This window comes from Schistocerca gregaria, chromosome 5 (assembly GCF_023897955.1).
Source record: "Schistocerca gregaria isolate iqSchGreg1 chromosome 5, iqSchGreg1.2, whole genome shotgun sequence".
NCBI classification, from domain to species: Eukaryota; Metazoa; Arthropoda; class Insecta; order Orthoptera; family Acrididae; genus Schistocerca; species Schistocerca gregaria.
Genome location: NC_064924.1, coordinates 599,577,077 through 599,601,843, shown reverse-complemented (window position 1 = coordinate 599,601,843; position 24,767 = coordinate 599,577,077). Strand labels below are relative to the sequence as shown.

Genomic DNA, 24,767 nt, shown 5'->3' with positions numbered 1-24,767 from the left:
TGATTAGTCCAGAGTTCCTTATCAGTTTGCAGGACTAGTGAGGGGTTATAGACACCAGGATATTGCCAAGATGATCACATGCACGAAGAGCTGAAGATTGGATGGCAGAAGCAGCTTCGATCAGCAGGGAGCCTGACTGCACCTTACTGCAAGAATGGCCAGATTTTTGAACCTTGATACACTTCATGCACCAAGCATACACACTGACCCTACCCACTCCAATCAGGGGCTCTCCCCATGGGTGCCAGCCAGCCAGCCACAGCAAGGGCTGCCTGGCATGGTGGTCATTCCTAGGAGTTTCAATGCTCCAGGATGACAAGCAACCACAACTTGGCACACAGGGAGAGGCAACAACTCGGCTATCAGTAGTGTTATCTCTGCGTTGTCAGGGGGCTCAGCTAGATGGGTACATAACAGCCCACCACATAGACTGGCTGTATGTGCTGGTGAGCTAGTAGGCTTGAAGGGCACTATGGCAGAGAAGGAAGAGGGGAAGGACAGGTGGGGGAGAGGAAACCATGTCGTAGATACTGGGGAGGGAGTTGTTCTCCAAATGGCTCACACAAAAGACACAAAATTTAGAAGTGGAAGTTGAACCCCAAGGGAAGCATAAAATGCCAAAAGGGATGAAAGAACAAGCAAAAGGAAGAAAATTGCAAAGAACACAGGGCACCAGGTGTATAGCTAGGTCAAAACAACTCTAAACACAGAGAGGGGAAGAAGGGGACAGTGGAGAAGGAGTGAGGATAGGGAAGGAGGGACATGGTGAAGGAAATGCAGCCATGGAAGGAAGTATAGGCTGCAATGGCTCAGGACCCCATGTATTAATTCACGAAAGAACTGTGAGCCCCCCTGGGGAAAAGTTGCTATGGAAGTCCTCTGTCATGACTGACTATACACTTTCATGATTGGCAGTTCTCATAGTAAATTTATAAAACCAGCAGACTGGATTAGGGATTTCGTGATCCTTTCCGTACACATAAATACTGCCACAGATGAAGATTTAAAAAAAAAAAAAAAAAAAAAAGGAGAGAGAGAGAGAGAGAGAGAGAGAGAGAGAGAGAGAGAGAGAGAGAGAGAGAGAGAGAGAAAGTATCAGTATCATGTAGTGAATAAATAGTTCAACTATCACATGAAGGGTCATGAGTTTGAGATCCACCCTCTCTGGAAACTTTAATGTGAATATCCAATTATAGTACATTCTAGTTGTTTTCCAGAATAAAATTCAGTTTTCAGTGGCAAATACTTTTTATTACACCTTACTAGTTTCAACAAATCAATCTTTAGTCTTCAGGTGCCTACAGAATTAGAACTATTATATATCTTTATTATTCGGCTATACATTTATGTTGAGTGTAAGAAATAATGACTAAACTTATTTAGTACTAGTTTAGCAGCTATTAACATCATCATCATCATAGAAGCATAACATCATGATACATCCACAAATGTGTATATATAGAATGTCATTATTGTAAACACAGATTGAACGGAATTGACAGTGTCTGGAAAGGAGGGTATAAGATGAAAATCAACAAAAGCAAAATGAGGATAATGGAATGTAGTCTAAGTCAGGTGATGCTGAGGGAATTAGATAAGGAAATGAGACACTTAAAGTAGTAAAGGAGTTTTGCTATTTGGGGAGCAAAATAACTGATTATGATCAACGTAGAGAAAATATAAAATGTAGACTGGCAATGGCAAGGAAAGTGTTTCTGAAGAAGAGAAATTTGTTAACATCGAGTATAGGTTTAAGTGTCAGGAAGTCATTTCTGAAAGTATTTGTATGGAGTGTAGCCATGTATGGAAGTGAAACGTGGACGATAAATAGTTTGGACAAGAAGAGAATAGAAGTTTTCGAAATGTGGTGTTACAGAAGAATGCTGAAGGATAGATGGGTAGAGCATATAACTAATGAGGAGGTATTGTATAGGATTGGGGAGAAGAGAAGTTTGTGGCACAACCTGACTAGAAGAAGGGATCAGTTGTTAGGACATGTTCTGAGGCATCAAGGGATCACCAATTTAGTATTGGAGGGCAGCGTGGATGGTAAAAATCGTAGAGGGAGACCAAGAGATGAATACACTTAACAGATTCAGAAGGATGTAGGTTACAATAGGTACTGGGAGATGAAGCTTGCACAGGATAGAGTAGCATGGAGAGCTGCATCAAACCAGTCTCAGGACTGAAGACCAGAACAACCTACAACAACAACAACAACCTACAACAACAACCTACAACAACAACCTACAACAACAACCTACAACAACAACCTACAACAACAACCTACAACAACAACCTACAACAACAACCTACAACAACAACCTACAACAACAACCTACAACAACAACCTACAACAACAACCTACAACAACAACCTACAACAACAACCTACAACAACAACCTACAACAACAACCTACAACAACAACCTACAACAACAACCTACAACAACAACCTACAACAACAACCTACAACAACAACCTACAACAACAACCTACAACAACAACCTACAACAACAACCTACAACAACCTACAACAACCTACAACAACAACAACAACCTACAACAACAACAACAACCTACAACAACAACAACAACCTACAACAACAACAACAACCTACAACAACAACAACAACCTACAACAACAACAACAACCTACAACAACAACAACAACCTACAACAACAACAACAACCTACAACAACAACAACAACCTACAACAACAACAACCTACAACAGAATATTTTATCATATGATCCATGTTTGTTATTTGACAATATACCTAAAAGTGGACTTGGGTATATGTTGATCCTTGTGAAGCACATCTGATGAAATAAATACTTTTGGACCTGAAGTGGTAGGGAGCTGGCTGGGGAGTGGAAAAGAGCTGGGAATAAAAATAAAGTTTACTACAAGGAATTTATTAACACAAAAATTGAACCTCTTACCATGATAAAATACACAGTTAAATACATTCCTTGATATGTAGGAGAGTAAGGTGACAGTTAAAAAAAAAAAAACAACATAGGTTGACCCACAATGAAGGGCCAAAATGAAATTATCAAGTAGCTCAAGAAAATCAATTGACTCTACTCAGCAACTGCGCAAATGGGTTGAGGCCCATTGATATGTATCTTTAACAGTTATGCCACAACAATTTAATGTTTAAGTAGCTACAGTACAAGTGGTTAACAGAATTACAGGTTAAGATCAACCAAATAATTATTCTTCACAAGAGAGAAATGGCTTAAGGCCCAATGACGAATATCCACCATGGTGAAATCATTTCCAATAATGCATGAATCTGATAACCTACATTTAAGAAAAAAAAGTTAGTACAACTGAGTGACAGTTAATGCCATCTGTTATTTGCTAAATAATGAAGTTTATATCTGTTTCCATTTTCACTCTACAGAGGCCATTAGTGGTTCTGTGTATTGGAACTAAGAATTCTCTTGTGCAGTACTCTGAATTTAAAATATTGAAACATACTATTAACTGGATAAACATATGAATTTGCTTATTGTGAGAACCATTGATTCAATTAATGTAACTGAAGGGGTGTACCGTATCATCACTAGTGGCCAAAGAGAATAAATTAGTGAAATCTGAATATTAATGTTGCTAACATTCTATTTTCCATATTAATTTCAAGTTATACAACATCTAATGAAAGAGGAAGAAAGCATAAGCATGATGAATCACTTCCAGAACATTCAAGAACATGAGGTCCAATATCCGATCTCAATAGTACAGCCTTACCGATGTCACTGTACAGACATATTTCTCCGAGAATGAATTACACTTTTGTCACCAAAGAGGTGTTATGTAGCTAGCTCCCAAGAAAAGAGAGAGAGAACTATCAGTGTACACCACCATCTATTTGTAAGTACAGAAAACATTGTAATCTGTTAAAAAGGACTAGCCAGTGTTCTTGGAATTAAAATTGCAAAAATTAATTATATAATTGACATGATGAAAATGAGTGGAACATTGACAGAAGACAAAATGGAAAGAATGCCAATCAAGACCAAACAACACAGCTGAAGAATGGGGGAATATTACTCGAGATTTCATTAAAAGAATATCAAATATGCACAAGAAGACATAATCCTAATAGAAAGTAACTGTCTCCAGAACTCTCCGAAAGAAAGCTGTAAGACTTATATATGGAGAGTTGTGCTGGCAATGCATGAGAACCAACAATGTTCACCTTGTTCACACACATTTTCAGAACGTAATTTAATTTACATTTTGGCAAGCCCAGTTTGGATATGTTAGAGAAATGACTAAAGAAGCACTAAATCAGAAATAGAGAAAAAGGAGCATCCCAAGAGACAAAGAGCTGCACCTTCAGAAAGCTGTAAAAGCCCAAACGCAAATGCTGCTGGAAGTGAAACACTTTTCACAACAGCATTTGATATGCAGCAGATTCTACCAATTCCACACATATCTACCAGTATCACATTTTATTCCAGCCAACTGTGGTCACAAAACTTGGCGTCCATAACTCTAAAGGAGAATCTCACATGCATATGTGATAAGAGGTTACTGCTAGTCGGGTATCACAAGTACTACCATGTTTGTACGCATACCTGAAATGATTAGAAGGCTTGCAGAAGCCAAACACTTGATTGCTTGGTCATACTCATGAGGAGGCCAAAACAAAAACCTGTGTGTAAACTATTCCATACAGTGGAACACAAATTTCCTATACCTAGGCACACATTTTTATCCTGTGACTATGACTTCGGTGTTACAGAAAAGAAGGAAAGAAAAATCCCTGCTTTCTATACACCAGGCCAGAAGGTTAGTATAAATTAGGAGAAATGTACAAGAGGAATCAGCTTTCCATGTGACACAGATGGTCCAGGAAGACTGTCAGTTGAAAATTTGAAGAACTCTCTGCTATTTGGGAAGAAAGACACTGACAACATTGTGAGAAAACAAAAGGCTGCACACACATGATTAACCAATGCTTACTAGGAAAATAATGCATTGCATATTCACACAGCCAGAAATGGAAAAATACAAAGCAGTAAACATTGCAAGGACAGGCAAGATACCCACAACATGCCTAACACCTGTCCACCAATACTGTCTTCCAATCAATGAAGATAAACTGAAGGACCTAAGGAAACGTGCCAGTTTATGCATGAAGAACATCGAGAATTTTATGCTGGACTGAGGAGGAAAGTGCCTACATCATGCAAACCATGGGGTAGAAGGTGACAGATCTACAAACGGAAGATGAGGAACAGCAACACACACACACACACACACACACACACACACACACACACACACACACACACTGAATGTGTCGGAAAATTCATGGGATGAGGATGAGTAAGGGGGAAAAAAAATTATTGTGGTTTATCAGGTCCAAGCAGTGAAAGGGTTAAATTGTGTTTGGTGCATATTTTCATTTTTATTTTTTTTCATAGAGAAAATATGTTATATTGCCAAAAAATTTGTGAATAATTAGTTTATATTGTTAGCTTTGCAAAGGCAAACATAAATAAAATATAATTCAATCACAACCTGTAAAATATCACCAGTTTGCATTTTATTACAAATCTCAAAAGTACCATTGTGTGGGTTATCAGGTTCATGCACCAGGCCACAGAATTTTACCTACAATTTTCATTAAGGAATAAGGTTCCTCACCCACGAAGACCAGTTTACCAGTACTATTGGCCAAACTTAAGGGGACTGAATTACTCTACAAGGAATCATTATAGGATTTCCAACAAATACAGGGTAACAGAATTAATGGCCAGCGGCCATGCAACAACTTTACAACTGGTGGAGGTGCTTCAGGGTTTATGGAAATTAGTAGCAAACAGAGAACTTTACAGCACAATGGCCAACCAAAACATCAGGTGTCGCTTAGATTGACTTAAACAGGATTTAGAAGAAATCAATGGCATTGAAACACCTAAGCAAGACAAATGCTTGATTTTAGAGATTACAAGAAAGCAAACAGAGGCAGTAGCTGATAAAATATACAGACAAAATCAACTAAGCCTGGTGGACAGAAACTGTTAATAAACAAATGACAAGACAATTATTGCACAGGCAGCTAGTTCAGGAAACAGCAAACGACAACTAATGCAGACTTGCTATAATCGTTTGCCAGCTGTCTTATAAGCTAGATATCTTTGAGGATTTTGAAAGATCATTTGGTAAATGCCACCATATCAATCAAAGCATACAATGAGGCCTCTGATAAACAAGGCACTAAATAATGGCTAATCTGTCCTTTGACGCACATGTATGTATGATTGAACACTGTCCTTACTAAATAAAATCACCACTGCATAAGACAAGTTTGACAAGCACCATGCCCTTAACACAATTCTAGTGAAATGCCAAAACCATCAATGAATTAAAAGTCTGGCGAGTGTTGAGTAAACACAACACTACACTACACTAGATAATATGCCAGGCAGGTACTTAACAGTTAATCTCAGCACGAAAAATGTTAAACACTATTTTAGTAACATGCACGACACATCAAAGAAAGCAGGCAAGCACTGCATAAGCAATAAGCCAGGCAGGTAACTACAGAATGATTTCACAGAAAGCACATAAGGCATGTCTTGCACACACAAACAAGGCAGCCAAATTGCTCAGTAACGTAACGAATAGACAATAAATCAAAATCTAATACTTATTTATAACAAACTGAGAAAATGTATTCAGAAAATTGGCCATATACATCCTAGAAGCACAACACAAACATGTGCCTTCCGCTCACAATAGTGGACCAGAGGAGTGACAAACATCAAGTAGGCCCAAAAGGAACCAGTATGCAGAAGGCTCACACATAGGTGGAAAACAAAATTACTGCTTCACCATATAATCCACAATATGCCACTAAACAGCTCTCCAAGCAGGCTCACTTCCTTGAATGTTCAAATGTTTGTGAATTCCTAAAGAACCAAACTGCTGAGGTCATCGGTCCCTAGGCCTACACGCTACTTAAACTAACCTAAAGTAACTTATTCTAAGAACACACACACACACACACACACACACACATAACCATGCCTGCGGGAGGACTCAAACCTCCGGCAGGAAGGATAGCGCAACCTGTGCCACAGTGCCTCAAACTGCGCGGCTAACTGACAGTTAAACACCAACCGTCATAGTGCCAATAACACTACACAGACCAGGCCACCACCTATCAACTATGTTTGGCCCATCAGACTGCTCACACTTCCTCAATAAACCCAGACCTCCAACTGCCCATTTCTGCCAGCAAGTCACTTGCCATCACTAGCTGGGCACATCCCTGTCCTGTCCTGTCCTGTCCTGTCCCCCCCCTCCCAGAAGCTTGCACGACTCCTTGTGGCCCAGTGTTTTCTCTCATCTCCCAGCAATGCACCACAAACATAGGGCAGTTACAATTGACAGTAGACTGCCAAGGATGTCGTGTGTGCGTGGCATGGGACCCCCACAATCATCCTATATTCAAACGCAATATTCCCTGTCGTCTCATTCCAACAGAAAACACTGATACATTTCAACTGCACCTTTACATTATTTTACTGGTGTCACACTGAACATATTCAGAATTGGCAGATAGTGCTTTTTTGTTGTGAAGTGTATTTGTAACTATTCTGTGGCTGCACTATTGGTATTTTACAATGAATTATCCCGGAATACATCTTTTCCATTTCAAAAGCACACAGTCAAAATGACAATAAATACACAACTAAAATATGTCAGTCAAATTTGCTACTGCAACTACAAAAGTAAAGTAATAACAAACTAGTCTACCAATGGAATATTTATAGAAAATCACACAGTGAATATTCACTGGTGATAATTTAATTGCTACTGTGATAGTAAGTAATTGTGTAGCTGCTTACCTCAATGTCACTTCTGTGGAAGGATCCGGAACACCATTGCGAAATGCTTTCCTCAGTGTTAAAGTTTGGTCCTTCCCATCTACATGACATATTTGCCCCTGGTATTTTCCCAGAGTGTCACCACAGTCAATAGATACAGTATAACCAATCCACTTCTCTGCCATGTTTATGTTTTATTTTTTCTACAAAATACACAAATTAAAAATGACAGAACATTAAATATTAAATGCTTGTTCCTATACAGAAATAGGAAAATTTCTCCTCTGAAAAAATAAACTTAAGGGAGAATCTTGCAAAGAGTCCCAAACCAAAAGTTTGATGGAATAAAAAGAAAAAAAACCAGCAACCACTTACTCACAGGCAACTGAATGATAGACTTTAAGGATCAGGAAATTAATTACCTCCACGAGTTCTTTAACTAGGCTCTTCTGCTTTTCCACACCTATTATTCCAGGTTAGTAGCAAGTTGTCCTGCTGTGTAAGACAGTACAACCACTATCAAAATTTGGAGTAAATTTATGATCATTGTTTTGCTCTAATTTCAAATTTATTTAAACACAAAACAGAATGTTCCATATGGCTTTATTCTGGCTTGAATCACTGCAACTTTATGAACCAGTTAGTTCTCACACCATCAAATCTGAATGCAGATCCGACAAGGAAATCAACTAAAGACTCATTCATTGCAAACTGTTTTTGTTTTGTCACAGTACCTCCTTCCTTTGCACTGTCAATAACACACAACTACCACTGACACCAACATCTGAAATTGCTGCAAGGTGGCAGCATACGTCTGTCATGGATTGACTCGCTGCGCAAATGCCCAATAAAAGCCACAGTGTAATGGAGTTAAGATAGTTCAGTTCAAAGAATCTCATGAACCCTTGGTACTGAACAGCACAGAAATAACTACTACTTCTGCAAAGGAAAGGAGGACCATAACTTGGACTGGACTGCGCTGGACTGCACTGAACACACAAATTCTAACTGTAAGAAGTTGTCAGTGTCACTTAATTCCTACAGAAATATAAAAATGTGCATCCTTTGAACTTAAAAACAAACTTTTAGTCACTAATACTGTCCATACTCTATTACCGTGATCCTATTTTACAAAGACTATTGTACGAGAGCTCACACTGGCTGGACTGGCAAAAAATGGTAGTGTGTGATACATATGTGACGTACACTTTTCCGATATCACTCCTGGCTATGAACAATTATCACGGATATGTACCCATTAATGTAAAGACTAACACACCCTTTTCTCCTATATTGTCTTCTCAATCATTGCACTCCCTCTCATTTATCTTCAACTTTTACTCTACTACCAGAACAGCACAGAAGAAACACCCATTCTCAATAAAGTGCAATCCTCTCCACCACTACAGGGTCGACCGAAGTGTCCGATCTCACCCATTGGCTTTGACCTGTGACTTAAGGCTGTTGTGGTGCGTGATGTCATGACGGAACAGAGTTTGGTTTGTGAGTATGGCTTGTTTGTAGGTGTCGTCTTCTTGCAGTTCGTGGTAGCCTCTGGTGGTGTGTTTAAGGGTTTCGTGTTGTGTGGGGTATTGGGTTTAGTGGCTGGTTCTCGTTTCGGCTGTGTTTTTGGAGTGGAATTGGTTTCAGTGAGTTAACGATTTAGTGTTTTTGCGTGAAAGTTATTGTAGTGATGTTCATTGTAGACTGTGTGTTAATTTGAATAAATTAATTTGTTGTTGCTCTTGTTAGGTATGGATATGACCGATAAAATAGTGTGCAACTCCATGCTATGATGGGCACGACCCAGTTGGAACTGATGAAATTTCTACAGCTTTTTGGGTTGATTGCAGAGGTGGTTAAGTGCGCTGTCTGTCAGAATGAAATGACATTGGCAAAAGTTCTGGCATCTCGGACCAGGGACAGTCATGTGTGGCAGTGCCATAGGGATAACCTATGGCGCTCCATATGCTGCGGTTCCTGGTTCAAAAAGTCTAGGTTGGACATGCGCGAGATTGTGTTGTTGACGTATTACTTTTGTTATAGAGCCTCTCAAAGTTTTTGCGCACATGAGACTGGCGTGAATGAGATGAGTGTGCTTGACTGGTGTCTGTTTTGCCATTAAGTATGTTCTGGGTTTATTAAGGACAGGGATAAGATGGGCGGGCCTGGGGTTGTGGTGAAGGTGGACAAGTCGCAGTTTGGGAAAAGGAAGTATGGGAGGGGTAAGTCTGTGGTTGGTCCCCGTGTGTGGGGATTGGTGTTCGGAATGTGTTTTTAGGGTTGTGTATGGGTGATCTAAGGCGGAATTAGTGGGGTTAATTAAGGAGTTTATAGAACTGGGTTCCACTGTAGTTTCCGATGCTTTTTCTTATTATAGGTGGTTGGGTGAGAGGGGGTACAATATTTAGTTGTTAACCATAGTTTAGATTTTAAAAATTATGAGACGGGGGCTTGTACGAATGTGGGGGGGGGGGGGACCTTAAGTCAGTTCTTGGGAGGGAGATGAGGTGCTCTTCTAACCTTCAGTCTCATTTAGATGAGTACTGTTGGCAGAAGAGCGTCCCTGAGGGCAATCGTTTGTTGGCTTTTTTTTCCTCCCCCCCTCCGGGATTTTTTAAAGAGCTATTAGTAAGATGTACAGGCCGAAGGTGGTTAGTTAGCTCCGGAAGGGGGGGGGGGGGGAGTTAGTTGTTGGTAATGTTTGTGAAAGGGGGGGGGGGGAAGTGTGTTGGTTTGTGAATTAGTTGCGGAGGATCTATTTTGTTGAGTAGTTGGGTGCGATTGAGATTTTTTTATTTTGCATTTGGTTTTTTTTTTATGGGTATTTTATTTTCTGGTGAGGGGGGAGGTTGGGTGGGGGGTGGGGGGAAGGGATGAGTGGGTTGGGTCTTCCTTTTGATTGTGTATTTGTTTTAGTTGGTTTGTGGTTGTGTGTGTGTGTGTGTGTGTGGGAGGGGGGGGGGGGGGGGGGCGACATAGGTTGCGGCGCTGGAAATTTGTTTGGTAAATTTTTATTTTCCTTGTTTTAAGTGCATTTGTTGTGTATTGGGTCAAGGGAAGTGTTCCATTACAGTGTGTGGTTGCGGCTGTAGGTGTTCTGGTATTGGGAGTTGCTGTTGAGCTATGTAGGTCAAGGGAAGTGTTCGATTCCAATTTGTGGGACCAGGAGCTGCTGTTGAGTTATATAGGTCAACGGAAGTGTCTGATTCTAGAGGATATTGTGTTTAGTGGAATTTGGGGACTTTTGTGTTGTCGGGTTTTTACGTCGTTTTGTGTGGTGTGGTACGATGGTGTGTGTTTAAATTTGTTTATATTTACTTTGTGCCCACCCAAGAACCCCCCCATTACCCATGCTTGTCCCATTAGTGTCATTAGGTTTTTTTGTGGAACGTGTGCGTGTTTGTTTTTCGCTGTATTTTCGTGTTTGTGTAATGACGCCATAGGCGCCATATTGGAGTCATGGTGTCTGGTTGTTTCCGCTGTATCTGTGACTTCAAGGGTCAAAGCAGACGAGTGGAATCGGATGCTTCTGTATTTCCCCGCTACACAACACTGCCAAGTTCTGTAAAAGTCATGGGATACCTACTAGTATCAAGCTGGACCTCCTTTTTCCCAGTGCAGTGCAGCAACTCTATACAGCATGGACTCAACAGGCCACTGAAAGATCCCTACAGTAATACTGAGCTACACTGCCTCCTTAGCTGTTCATAATTACAAAATACCGCCAGTGCAAGATTTTGTGCATGAACTGACCTCTTGACTATGTTCCATAAATGTTATATGGGATTCATATCATGCGATCTGGTTGCCTAAATCATTCGCTCGAATTGTCTAGAATGTTCTTCAAACCAGTCATGAACAATAGTGGCCCAGTGACATGGTGCATTATCATCCATGAAAATTCCATCATTGAATGGCTGCAGATGGTCTCCAAGTAGCCACACATAGGCATTTCAAAGTTGGTGCTCTGTGTGAACACAGCCCACACCATCAGCTTGCACAGTGCTTTGTTGTCAACTTGAGTTCATGGCATTGTGGTGCCTGCACCACACTCAAACCCTACCATCAACTCTTACTAGCTGAAATCTGGACTCATCTGACTATGTCACAATTTTCCAGTCGTCAAGGAACCTAACAAGATTATCATGAGCCCAAGACAGGCACTGCATCAGTCATCATTTGCTGCCATAGCCCATTAACACCAAATTTTGCTGCATTATCTTAACAGATACGTTCTGTCGTACATTCCACGTTAATTTTGGCAGTTTTTTCCGCACAGTGTTGCTTGTCTGTTAACACTCAGAACTTCATACACACGCCGCTGCTCTGGATTGTAAAGCAAAAGGCCAATGCATTGGCCACAGTAAGAGGTAATGCCTGGAGGTTGGTGTTCTCGGCACACTCTTGATGCTGTGCATCTCAGAATATTGAATTCTCTAATGATTTCTGAATGGCACTCAATGGCATGATTAACAGTGGTAATACTGAACATCAACTTACTATATTCCTTTTATGAACAGTGATAACAAGACTTTCTGCTCAAACAGTGTTACTATGACAGCATCCTATAGTAATGTATTAGTAGCTTCCTTGAGAACATTTAGATAGACATCTACATGTATACTTTGCAAGCTATCTTACTATGTGTGGTGAAGAGACTGTGTTACTGTCAATTTTGCTTTTACTGTTCTAGTCTTGAATGATTCGCAGGAGAGCAATTACTGGCAAGCTTTAGTGTGAACTGGAATCTCTAACTTTACCTTCATGGTCTTTTTTGGCAGATATACACAGCAGGAAGCACTATATTAGTTGACTCTTCTACGAATGAACACACTAAGAATTTTAACAGTAGACCATACCATGATGCACAACACCTCTCTTGTAGTGCATGCCACTGGAGTTGACTGAGCATCTCTGATGATCTCCTGCTCACTAAATGAACCTGTAATGAAACCCATTCCTCTTCTCTATTTCTTATCAATGCTGTCTGGTTGTCTGGTACACATCCCACACTAACGAGCAATATTCGAGTATTGTTCGAACAAGTGTTTTGTAAGCTACCCCCTTTGTTGATGGACTACATTTCATGATTTTATTTTCACTTTAAACTGCACTGTCTAAATACTCCTAGATATTTTCTGGGCATGGCTGCTTCCAGTGATTGTTCTGCAATTGTTTAATCACACAGTAATACTTCTTTCCGCCTATTTATGCAAAATATGTTACATTGTCAATGTTGAGGGTCAGTTGCCAATCCCTGCACTATGCTATGACCCACTGTAAGCCTTCCTGCATTTTGCTACAATTTTGTATGCTGTGACGTCTCTGCATACATCATCTGCAAAAAGCCTCATTGAATTCCCAAACAGTTCAATAACTCTCCTTTGACATACACCCATGTTACTTTTACACCTGAGATTTCTTTCTATAGAGGATGACGTGTTGTGTTCAATTCAGTCACACAGCTAGTCCCTTGGGTGGCAGTGCAGAACTATATCAAACACTGTACTGAAGCCTGATAGTAATGTGGAAGTATGAAGAGCTGTCATTATCAGTCCTAGGGGAAGAAAGTGACCCCACAGCTGCCACCAAGACAAGCACTGCCTGTCTCAATACTTTGGTAAGATCAATCCACAACCTTCCTTGTCATCATTGGGAAATCCATACAGAAAGGTGAATGGACATTACGGACAGATTATTCAGATCTTTGCAATACAGAATACTTTGCACAAATTAGATGTTGTCAACATTTGGGAGTGAGAGGATGGCTCCAGCAAATGTCACTGATACCAAAACAGACCAAGCACACAGAATGCTGTGCAAAAGCACCCCAGTTCTTACAGGATTAGAGTGAAACATTTTTTCTGTTCATCAATCTACTTTCAAGTAGCAGAATCACCAATTACGTTTTTCTTTCCACACACATTCATATAACAATTAATGCCAGAACAAGAAACTTCAGAAGAGGAAGGGAGGAAGATAGGAAGGATTTAATGTCCCTATACAAAATAGATCACAAGAGACTAAGCACAAGTTTTGAATAAACAAGCTTGGAAGAGGGAATCGAAAGGGTGAAGGGACATCTGGTAGTCTGTTTCCTTGCACTGACCTTAAAAATTTACATAGCCCAAAACAACCTGAATGGCCAGAGGTGTTTCAACTTAGTTCCTTGTGGATTTGTGCCTTATTGCTTCCAACACCTCTCAGTGTTAAAGAATGGCAATTCGTATCCAATTTAATACAGCTCTTAAAACATATCAAGTCATTCTAAAGTGTTAATTCAAGTATTTGTTAGTGTAATCTGTAAATAGTCACAAGTATTAATCGTAATATGAAAATAAATTTCCCCTAATGTGCATAACAAAATTATGAGCTTACTACAAGAGCATGCTGAAAAGCCAGTAAAGCTTTTTATATAAAACAAATTTTATTAAGATATTACATCTTTATTCTCCATGTCTACATATTTATTTCTCAACATGGTCAACCTTATGCCAAACAAATTTCTCCCAACGGAATACCAGTTTGTTGATATCATTACTGTACAATATTTGAGTTCTTTGATTGGAGCCACAATCTCAGCTCTGCTTGCACCACTTCATTATTATCAAAGTGAAGTCCTCTAAGTTTTTTTAAGTTTTGGAAACGGAAGGAAATTTGTTTTGGAAACAGGAGGAAATCTGATGAGGCCAAGTCGGGACTGTATGGAGGATGATCAATGATAGTGAACAAGGCTTTTGATTGTTGCAGATGTCACAGTGCTCTTTGTTGGTATCACATTGTCATGATAAAGGACAGGGTGCTCTGTGGATGGATGAACTCTTCTAATTCGAAATTCAGTAACAGCACATTGTTTCTCAGGCATCAATATAGTAACATTACACCGCCATGTTCCATGCTACAATATGAAGTCCCTAGCAGCAGAGGGTTGCAAATATGTAGACATGACAAATACATAGAATGTTAATAACATTTATTTTATTTAAAAAGCTTTAAGAATTTTCACATACAAAATTGAGAGGCATTACTTTTCCGTTTGCCCTCATTTTCTATACATTCTACAAAGTTAACCATCATCGGATTAGAAACTTCCTGGCAGATTAGAACTGTGTGCCGGACCACAACTCGAACTCGGGACCTTTGCCTTTTGCGAACAAGTGCTCTACCACATGAGGTACCCAAGCACGGCTCACGACCTGCACTCACAGCTTCAATTCACCCAGTCCTGTGAGGACAGGTTGTGAGTCATGGTTGGGTAGCCCAGATGGTAGAGCACTTGCCTGCAAAAGGCAAAGGTCCCGAGTGAGTCTCGGTCCAGCACACAGTTTTAATCTTCCGGAAAGTTTCATATCAGAGTGTGCTCTGCTGCAAAGTGAAAATCTCGTTCTGGGTTATCTGGTTAGTTTAAAAGTTAAGCTGCAACACATTACATGTATTAATGCCCTAAATAACATGCTATTAAGCATGAACACTCAAAGTATTAGGGTCATTCCACCCCAAACTGAGCCTGAGGCTTATTTTTTGAAAAAAATGCCAAATTTAACAATGTTATAGTTTTTCGAATCTACAAAAGTTGAATTTTACTGTCCTGAAAAAAAATTATAAAAATTAAATAATTAGCTGAGGAAATATATTTAAACAAAGTTAGCAATTCTACAGATGAGGATGGAAAACAAAAGGTTTGCTTTTTGTGTTGGCAGCTGTTTAAATTTGGGTAGCAGCAATTGTTGATGTTTTAATTGTTAAATTTCAAGAGCAGAATCTTATCTTTCTGACAAACTTCCGTTATTAAGTATGCAGCTAATTCACAAAAGTTACTATGTATTTAGTGTCCCACCCGTGACAAAAAAACATGAAAAAGTTTACCTTCTAACTCAGCAATTACAGTAATTCTATATATTATAGGTGAGAAGTAAGAAAAACAAATAAAAACATCCAATGAACCATAAGGCACCTTCTAAGTTGTAAATGATCATCTATAAATGTTAAAAGAAATTGGCTCCCACCCGTGACAGTTTTTTGGGTGTTACTCAAATCTGGTCTGAGGCATCAAGGGATCACAAATTGGAGGGCAGCGTGAAGGGTAAAAATCGTAGAGGGAGACCAAGAGATGAATACACTAAGCAGATTCAGAAGGATGTAGGGTTGCAATAGGTACTGGGAGATGAAGAAGCTTGCACAGGATAGAGTAGCAAGGAGAGATGCAACAAACCAGTCTCAGGACTGAAGACCACAACAACAACTCAATCTAAACTGTTTAACACTTCTTGTTATTGTTAAGTTAAATTGGTTGTTATAACAAGTGCTTTGATGGTTTACACAAAATAAAAACTTACTGTTTATTCTGAAAATGGGGAAAACAACATCAGCAGAGCGTGTGAGAAAACTTCGAGAAAAACTAAAGAAAGATACCAGCAAGTACAAAGTCCATAAAGAAAAAGAAAGAGAGCAGGATAAAAGAAGAGAAAATATGAAGATGAAGGAATCCTCCAATGAAAAATCTTTATTGGAATATCGAAAGAAGGAATTGTTCTGTGCATGTGTGCGTGTGCAGATATCATGCTAACTTCGTCATTGAAGCCATTCGCAAAGAAATAGCTAGTTTCCCTGCTACTCACACTCACCTTATGAATCTTGTTTGCTGTGATGTAGAAAGTGAAATATGCATGATAAGTCAATGCAAGAAATGCAACATGAATTTACACACATTAATAGATGGAAAGTTTGATTTGTGAGAAATAATATCCTGGATCCCCCCCCCCCCTCCCCCCCCCCATGAACCATGGACCTTGCCGTTGGTGGGGAGGCTTGCGTGCCTCAGTGATACAGATAGCCATACTGCAGGTGCAACCACAACAGAGGGGTATCTGTTGAGAGGCCAGACAAACGTAAGGTTCCTGAAGAGGGACAGCAGCCTTTTCAGTAGTTGCAAGGGCAACAGTCTGGATAATTGACTGATCTGGCCTTGTAACAATAACCAAAACGGCTTTGCTGTGCTGGTACTGCGAACAGCTGAAAGCAAGGGGAAACTACGGCCGTAATTTTTCCCGAGGACATGCAGCTTTACTGTATGATTAAATGATGATCTCGTCCTCTTGGGTAAAATATTCTGGAGGTAAAATAGTCCCCCATTTGGATCTCCGGGCGGAGGTTACTCAAGATGTCGTTATCAGGAGAAAGAAAACTGGCGTTCTATGGATCAGAGCGTGGAATGTCAGATCCCTTAATCGGGCAGGTAGGTTAGAAAATTTAAAAAGGGAAATGGATAGGTTAAGTTACATATAGTGGGAATTAGTGAAGTTCAGTGGCAGGAGGAACAAGACTTCTGGTCAGATGACTACAGGGTTATAAACACAAAATCAAATAGGGGTAATGCAGGAGTAGGTTTAATAATGAATAAGAAAATAGGAATGCGGGTAAGCTACTACAAACAGCACAGTGAATGCATTATTGTGGCCAAGATAGATACGAAGGCCACACCTACTACAGTAGTAAAAGTTTATATGCCAATTAGCTCTGAAGATAACGAAGAAATTGAAAAAATGTATGATGAGCTAAAAGAAATTATTCAGCTAGTGAAGGGATACGAAAATTTGAGAGTTATGGGTGACTGGAATTCGCCAGTAGGAAAAGGAAGAGAAGGAGACGTAGTAGGTGAACATGGATTGGGGGTAAGAAATGAAAGAGGAAGTCGCCTGGTAGAATTTTGCCCAGATCACAACTTAATCATAGCTAACACTTGGTTTAAGAACCATGAAAGAAGTTTGTATACATGGAAGAACCCTGGAGATACTAAAAGGTATCAGATAGATTATATAATGGTAAGACAGAGATTTAGGAACCAGGTTTTAAATTGTAAGACATTTCCAGGGGCAGACGTGGACTCTGACCACAATCTATTGGTTATGAACTGTTGATTAAAACTGAAGAAACTGCAAAAATGTGGGAATTTAAGGAGATGGGACCTGGATAAACTGAAAGAAGCAGAGGTTGTACAGAGTTTCAGGGAGAGCATAAGGGAACAATTGACAGGAATGGGGGAAAGAAATACAGTAGAAGAAGGGATAGCTTTGAGGGATGAAGTAGTGAAGGCAGCAGGAGGATCAAGTAGGTAAAAAGACGAGGGCTAGTAGAAATCCTTGGTTAACAGAAGATATATTGAATTTAATTGATGAAAGGAGAAAATATAAAAATGCAGTAAATGAAGCAGGCAAAAAGGAATACAAACGTCTCAAAAATGAGATAGACTGGAAGTGCAGAATGGCTAAACAGGCATGGCTAGAGGACAAATGTAAGGATGTAGAGGCTTATCTCACTAGGGGTAAGATACATTCTGCCCACAGGAAAATTAAAGAGACCTTTGGAGATAAGAGAACCACTTGTATGAACATTAAGAGTTCAGATGGAAACCCAGTTCTAAGCAAAGAAGGGAAAGCAGAAAGGTGGAAGGATTATACAGAGGGTCTATACAAGGGCGATGCACTTCAGGACAATATTATGGAAATGGAAGAGGATGTAGATGAAGATGAAATGGGAGATACGATAGTGCATGAAGAGTTTGACAAAGCACTGAAAGACCTGAGTCTAAACAACGCCCCCGGAGTAGACAACATTCCATTGGAGCTACTGACGGTCTTCGGAGAGCCAGTCCTGACAAAACTCTACCATCTGGTGATCAAAATGTAGGAAACAGGCGAAATACCCTCAGACTTCAAGAAGAATATAATAATTCCAATCCCAAAAAAGCAGGTGTTCACAGATGTGAAAATTACCGATCAATCAATTTAATAAGCCACAGCTGCAAAACACTAACACAAATTCTTTACAGACGAATGGAAAAACTAGTAGAAGCCGACCTCGGGGAAGATCAGTTTGGATTCCGTAAAAATATTGGAACATGTGAGGCAATACTGACCCTACGACTTATCTTAGAAGAAAGATTAAGGAAAGGCAAACCTATGTTTCTAGCATTTGTAGACTTAGAGAAACCTTTTGACAATGTTGACTAGAATACTCTCTTTCAAATTCTGAAGGTGGCAGGGGTAAAATACAGGGAGCGAAAGGCTATTTACAATTTGTACAGAAACCAGATGGCAGTTATAAGAGTCGAGGGGCGTGAAAGGGAAGCAGTGGTTGGGAAGAGAGTGAGACAGGGTTCTAGCCTCTTCCCAATGTTATTCAATCTGTACATTGAGCAAGCAGGAAAGGAAACAAAAGAAAACTTCTGAGTATGTATTAAAATCCATGCAGAAGAAATAAAAACTTTGAGGTTCGCCGATGACATTGTAATTCTGTCAGAGAGAGCAACAGCAGTTCAACGGAATGGATAGTGTCTTGAAAGGAGGATATAAGATGAACATCAACAATAGCAAAACGAGGATAACGGAATGTAGTCGAATTAAGTCGGGTGATGCTAAAGGAATTAGATAAGGAAATGAGACACTTAAAGTAGTAAAGGAGTTTTGTTATTTGGGGAGCAAAATAACTGATGATGGCCGAAGTAGAGAGGATATAAAATGTAGACTGGCAATGGCAAGGAAAGCGTTTCTGAAGAAGAGAAATTTGTTAACATCGAGTATAGATTTAAGTGTCATGAAGTCATTTCTGAAAGTATTTGTATGGAGTGTAGCCATGTGTGGAAGTGAAACATGGACGATAAATAGTTTGGACAAGAAGAGAATAGAAGCTTTCTAAATGTGGCGCTACAGAAGAATGCTGAAGATTAGATGGGTAGATCACATAACTAATGAGGAAGTATTGAATAGGATTGGGTAGAAAAGAAGTTTGTGGCACAACTTGACCAGAAGAAGGGATCGGTTGGTAGGACACATTCTGAGGCATCAAGGGATCACCAATTTGGTATTGGAGGGCAGCGTGGAGGGTAAAAATCGTAGAGGGAGACCAAGAGATGAATACACTCAGCAGATACAGAAGGATGTAGGTTGCAGTAGGTACTGGGAGATGAAGCTTGCACAGGATAGAGTAGCATGGAGAGCTGCATCAAACCAGTCTCAGGACTGAAGACCGCAACAACAACAACATCTTGGAGAAAATGGACCGAACATGAGTGTCACCCTAAACAGACTACTACCAGTGGAACACTTTGTGAAGCTCTCTCTGAACTTCAATCTTAACTAAAAATATTAAGAGGCACTTCTTTGTCAAAAGGATGCAATCTGGAGCTTTCAAGACTGTGAAAGCATCAGTTAGTGATGATCAAGTGATATTGCAAATAGATTTTGCAGAAAACTATGTAGCACTGGCACAAGACTAGATACAAAGTGCCCACTGGAGTCATACACAGATTACAGTGGTCACTATTTGTGTTCGGATGAAAACAGGGCTACAGTCATTTGCAATTGTGAGCAATGAACTGTGCCATGACAAGTACTCGGTTTATGCATGTTTGAAGAGTATAATAAGTAAGCTGAAACAAGAGCTTCGCAATTTGACCTCTATACGAATATTTTTTGATGGTTGCGCACGTCAATTTAAGAACAAATTCGCCATTTCTAACCTCTGCTACATAATGCAAGACTTTGGAGTGTATGGAGAATGGTTTTTCTTTGCAACATCACATGGGAAAGGTGCAGCGGATGGCACTGGAGCTGTAACAAAAAGGGCTGTTTGGAACAAAGTTCAGCAAAGAAAAGTTATCATCCGCAGAGCACAGGAATTTTTAGACTGTGCCAAATCATCTGTTTCTGGAATAAGCTTTCTTCTTCTGACAAAAGATCATATTGATGAAAACAGAGACCTTCCCAACGGCCGCTGGAAAGCTGTTAAAAAAATAAAAAATATTCACAGCAAGTATTACTTCAACAGTTACAATACCTGTAACCTAGTATGTGGCAGAACTTTCCTAAAATCAGATTTAGAGAAAGTGGAGGTTTTCCCACTTTCACCCAACATATATTCACCAATCTACACAGATTCTGAGATGAGTGATGAGGAATCATATCCTGATGTCCTATTGACACCCAATTCCCAAGAAGTTACAGGTTCAGAAACTGCTGTGGAACAAATCATGCCAGGAACATTTATTTTAGTCGAGTTACAAACTGCAAGAAAGAAATCCACTACATACAGATATGCTGAAATCGCACAGAGAAGTGTAGAAGACAATGGGGAAATACAGATGTGTATGTGATCTGTTGGGGACTCAGCAAAGGTATTTAAAGCTGACGAGCAGGATGTATCCTACATAGAGATTAAACAAGTTCTTGCTATTCTCCCAAATCCAAATGTCAAACATGTTAGGGACACCTTATATTATGAGTTTCCTGGCAATTTAGACATTTTCGAAAGTGGGTGAGAGGTCAAGTGTATTTTTTCAAAGTGGTACATTCTTCAAGTGAAATAATTAAGTACTCAGAACTGTAAACTAATACTATAGCAAAGTTTATATTATTTATAAGCAACAAAAATGTTCTACAAAGTTATTAAAACTTAAAGTGCCCTCTAAGTATATGTTACCTACTGATTCATAGCTAACTGACATAATAAAATCAGTTTAAATAATAAAAAAAAAATTGTACTTCACATGAGTCCCACCCGTGACAGTCTGATTGCAAATTATTGTAAGTATTACTAATCTAATATTTATTGATATTATGTCATGTAGAGAATTGTTTTATTAATGTGAATTCAATATTTTCAAAAGAAAAGAAGTGCATAAATCACAGAATTCTTCTAAAATGTTGGTGGTTATTCAATGCTACATCTATTTGCTGTACCACCCGTGACAAAGTTTTAATGATGAATAACAGCTCAATTTGTAAACTTCTGACATTCAGATTTAAAGGGAAGGTAAAACAAGCATTTATAAGGCAACCAGTCAATTTTTACTTTATTTCTATTTATACTTTATGTCATATCAGCATCTGACTCTTGAAAAACGGAGTGCAACTGTCCCACACAATGGAATTCCCCATTAGGCTGCAAAGTAATAGGGAATCACAAAAGACACATTTTCATTTAAGAAAAGCTTTCTTAAAAGATTTTTCAATACTGAAAATTAAATTACACGTTTTTCAATATTGAATATAAATTTACATGTTTGGAAGTATTTGCTGAAGATATATGGAGTGTGGCCTTCTATGAAGCCAAATGTGGATGATTAAACAGTATTGGCAATCACAACCGCAGACTTTGAAATGAGGCAATACAGAAGAATAAATGATTAGGCTTAGATAGCTAGCACAGATAATTGATCAAAAAGTACTCAATCAGATTGGGGAAAAAAAAAGGAATTTAACTTACAACATGTTTAAAATACAGTATACGCTCAATTGAAAGGACACATACCAAAGCAGATGTAATAGTTAGTTTGGCAATGGAAGGAAGTGCGGGGGAAGGAGGTTAAGTTATGAAAGGTGTCCAAGGCTTGTCAGCAGTAATCAAGGTCAAGTAGATTGAAATCGGTACCTCAAGATGAAAAGAACTTTCAAAAGAATGACTAACATGGAGACCTGCATTGAACCAGTCTTCTGACAAGAGACCAGAGAAACATCATAAAGTACTTTCACTGTTTTCAGAAATGCTGACTGTCACTCACACTCAGTGAAAATTTACTAGATGAAAAATGAGTAGTAGTTTACCCTGGACATCTTAACTTAAAACAAAAAACAGTATTGCAACACCATAAATCTAGCTTTGCTTTACAGTTAGTGACAATTACAGTGGAAGCCAAGAGATAGAGGAGTTAACTTCTGAGTTAGAAGTATCTAGTACCAGGAAGACGAGAACTTCCTTTACTATAAAGGATTACCTCTAATACAGATAAAGGGCCACTTCAAGCAGTATTGCAAAAGTCATTGGGCTATCAACAAAGCAAAACTGATACATATACTACCCACAAACATTTCAAAACTCCAAGGACAATGCCAAGACAATTTGGAACAATATTATGCATTATTCAAATAAGCTTAGCAAGGCAAATGATCCAACATTGAGACATGTCCAGAAAAGATCAATCACTTTGACATCGTATACACGAACAGCAGAGATCAGTTTTCACAAGTCATCTGTTGGATCACAATAATAGCCACTCTTATAGGTACGATCTTTTCAAGTACAAAAATCTTGTTCCATCATGATAAAACAAAGCAAGAATAAATATTCAGATTGTATTTTCTGTGACTGCCAAAGTCTTCGATTGTGTTGGAAAGAAATTTCTAACAGGGAAAACAGAATTGAATGGTTTTATTAACAGCGTTTTCCTTGCCTGGATAGAGTCATTGCATAAAACAAACGACTACATTAACGAATGGTATCATGGAAACTGATCTGAATTCAGATTGGGGAAATATTGGTACTCTAAGATTTAAGCTTGGCCTACTTTTATTATTGACATTCATGATCCACCAGGAACTTATCAAAAAACAGTTGATTGCTGGTAACTGTAGTACAAATGACCACAGGTACAGAAGGAGAGATCATGGTCCACACATTGGATAAAGCTTCATGTGTGAAGTCCCAAGGCATCAGTAAGGATAAATTCAGGTGGTACCAGTTCATGGATACTTTAAACAAGAGGCTCAGTTTTGCCTATATTACAGTAAGAAATTTCTGTTACTGTTACACGTACCACACAGAAGACTCTGCCCGGTTACAGGATTAACGGAACTTTATGTGTATAGGAAGCACCATTTATTGTTTTGTATGATAACTAGTTACAATAATCTTTACTATTATTTAACATAAATTCAATGGGACTTGCGCTATTGAAATGTCTATTAGTTCCTGTGTACAATTCTAAACAAGTAATTTGCACCCGTTTTGTTTTTCATACATGACCATTCAAAACTTCATTAACATGAACATACTCAATGGTGAATTACCTTTACTTTCAATGATGTTACGAGCTCAACGTTTTCTCCTCGAGTTACAAATAGTCTAAGGCGAGCATCGACGCATGCAAAATAACAATTTGATCGACATTCTAAAATCGTTTACTCAGTTACTATTTCAGGCACTTCGCTTATTGTTAAGATATACTCTCCACATCATACGTAACTGCACGGATTGCATAGAACGCTTCCAAACGCGAAAATGATTTACAACCAAAATGACAGTACTCGCATACAGCCTGTTCGCAATTTATTTCTTCTTCACCTTCAGTATCTGAAGTTGTCAAACAACATGCATTTGATTCTTGTTTGTAAAGATACTTTGCCTATTGGTTCTAACCTCCTTCGATAATTCGACCTATTGACACACATGCAACGATAGTGTCGCCGCAGCTAGTGGCATCTGCAGTTGCAGTTCTCTTTAATTATTTATTAAACTATGGAAATTATTTGCCATGGACTCTATGTTAACTTACCACCGAGAGGATAGAGGCCAATTCACGCTGTCCGTCGAGAAACCGTCATATCAATGTTACCATCACGTCAAGGTGAATTCACACTGAGTGTCCGTCACGTTACGACACTTCAAGTCAATTGATCTCAACTGGCATTGCTGTCCTCAAGTATTCTTTTAGCGGGAATTGTGATCTTCGTATGATGATTTTCAACTGTTTTTATGCGCGAAGTGCACATACACAATGCGGTAGCCTATATACGTGTATTCTAGAATCCACATTTGTGCGAAAATGAAATTGCGTGGACCCGAAAATATGTCATTACCTTGTATAGAAAGGGAATTTGACAAATTATACAAAGAACTTAAGTGGAATGGATCTCCATTTTATATTCTGGAACGTCGAAGCATCACTTTTTTCATTTGTCATATCAAATTGCGCCCGGAATTACTAAAAGAACACAGTGTTATGAGTTGCCATCACATCCCGTGAATATTTGGTTTGTTTGAAGTTAACATCAGTTACTAGCCCATTGCAAATTTTTGCACAATAGTGATGTCTCCCTCCATACGTTCCCATTCATGTTATGTAGATTTTCTTTT

General features: G+C 39.1%; 1 protein-coding gene across 4 annotated transcripts in view; it reads right to left on the bottom strand.

Moving 5' to 3' along the window:
* The window catches only part of LOC126272484 (enhancer of mRNA-decapping protein 3), a 90,667-nt gene extending 66,159 nt beyond the window's left edge, over window positions 1-24,508 (bottom strand). The window contains exons 1-2 of one of the 4 annotated variants that reach the window (XM_049975369.1): window positions 24,187-24,508; window positions 7,878-8,059 (exon numbers count right to left, since the gene is read on the bottom strand). In XM_049975369.1, coding sequence (XP_049831326.1) covers window positions 7,878-8,041 — 164 coding nt within the window. In that variant the 5' untranslated portion in view covers window positions 8,042-8,059; window positions 24,187-24,508. Of the gene's footprint in view, window positions 1-7,877; window positions 8,060-23,701; window positions 24,152-24,186 lie in introns of those variants that run through there. The other 3 variants (XM_049975368.1, XM_049975370.1, XM_049975367.1) reach the window with 3 other exon arrangements.
* Between the last annotated feature and the right edge of the window lie 259 nt (window positions 24,509-24,767).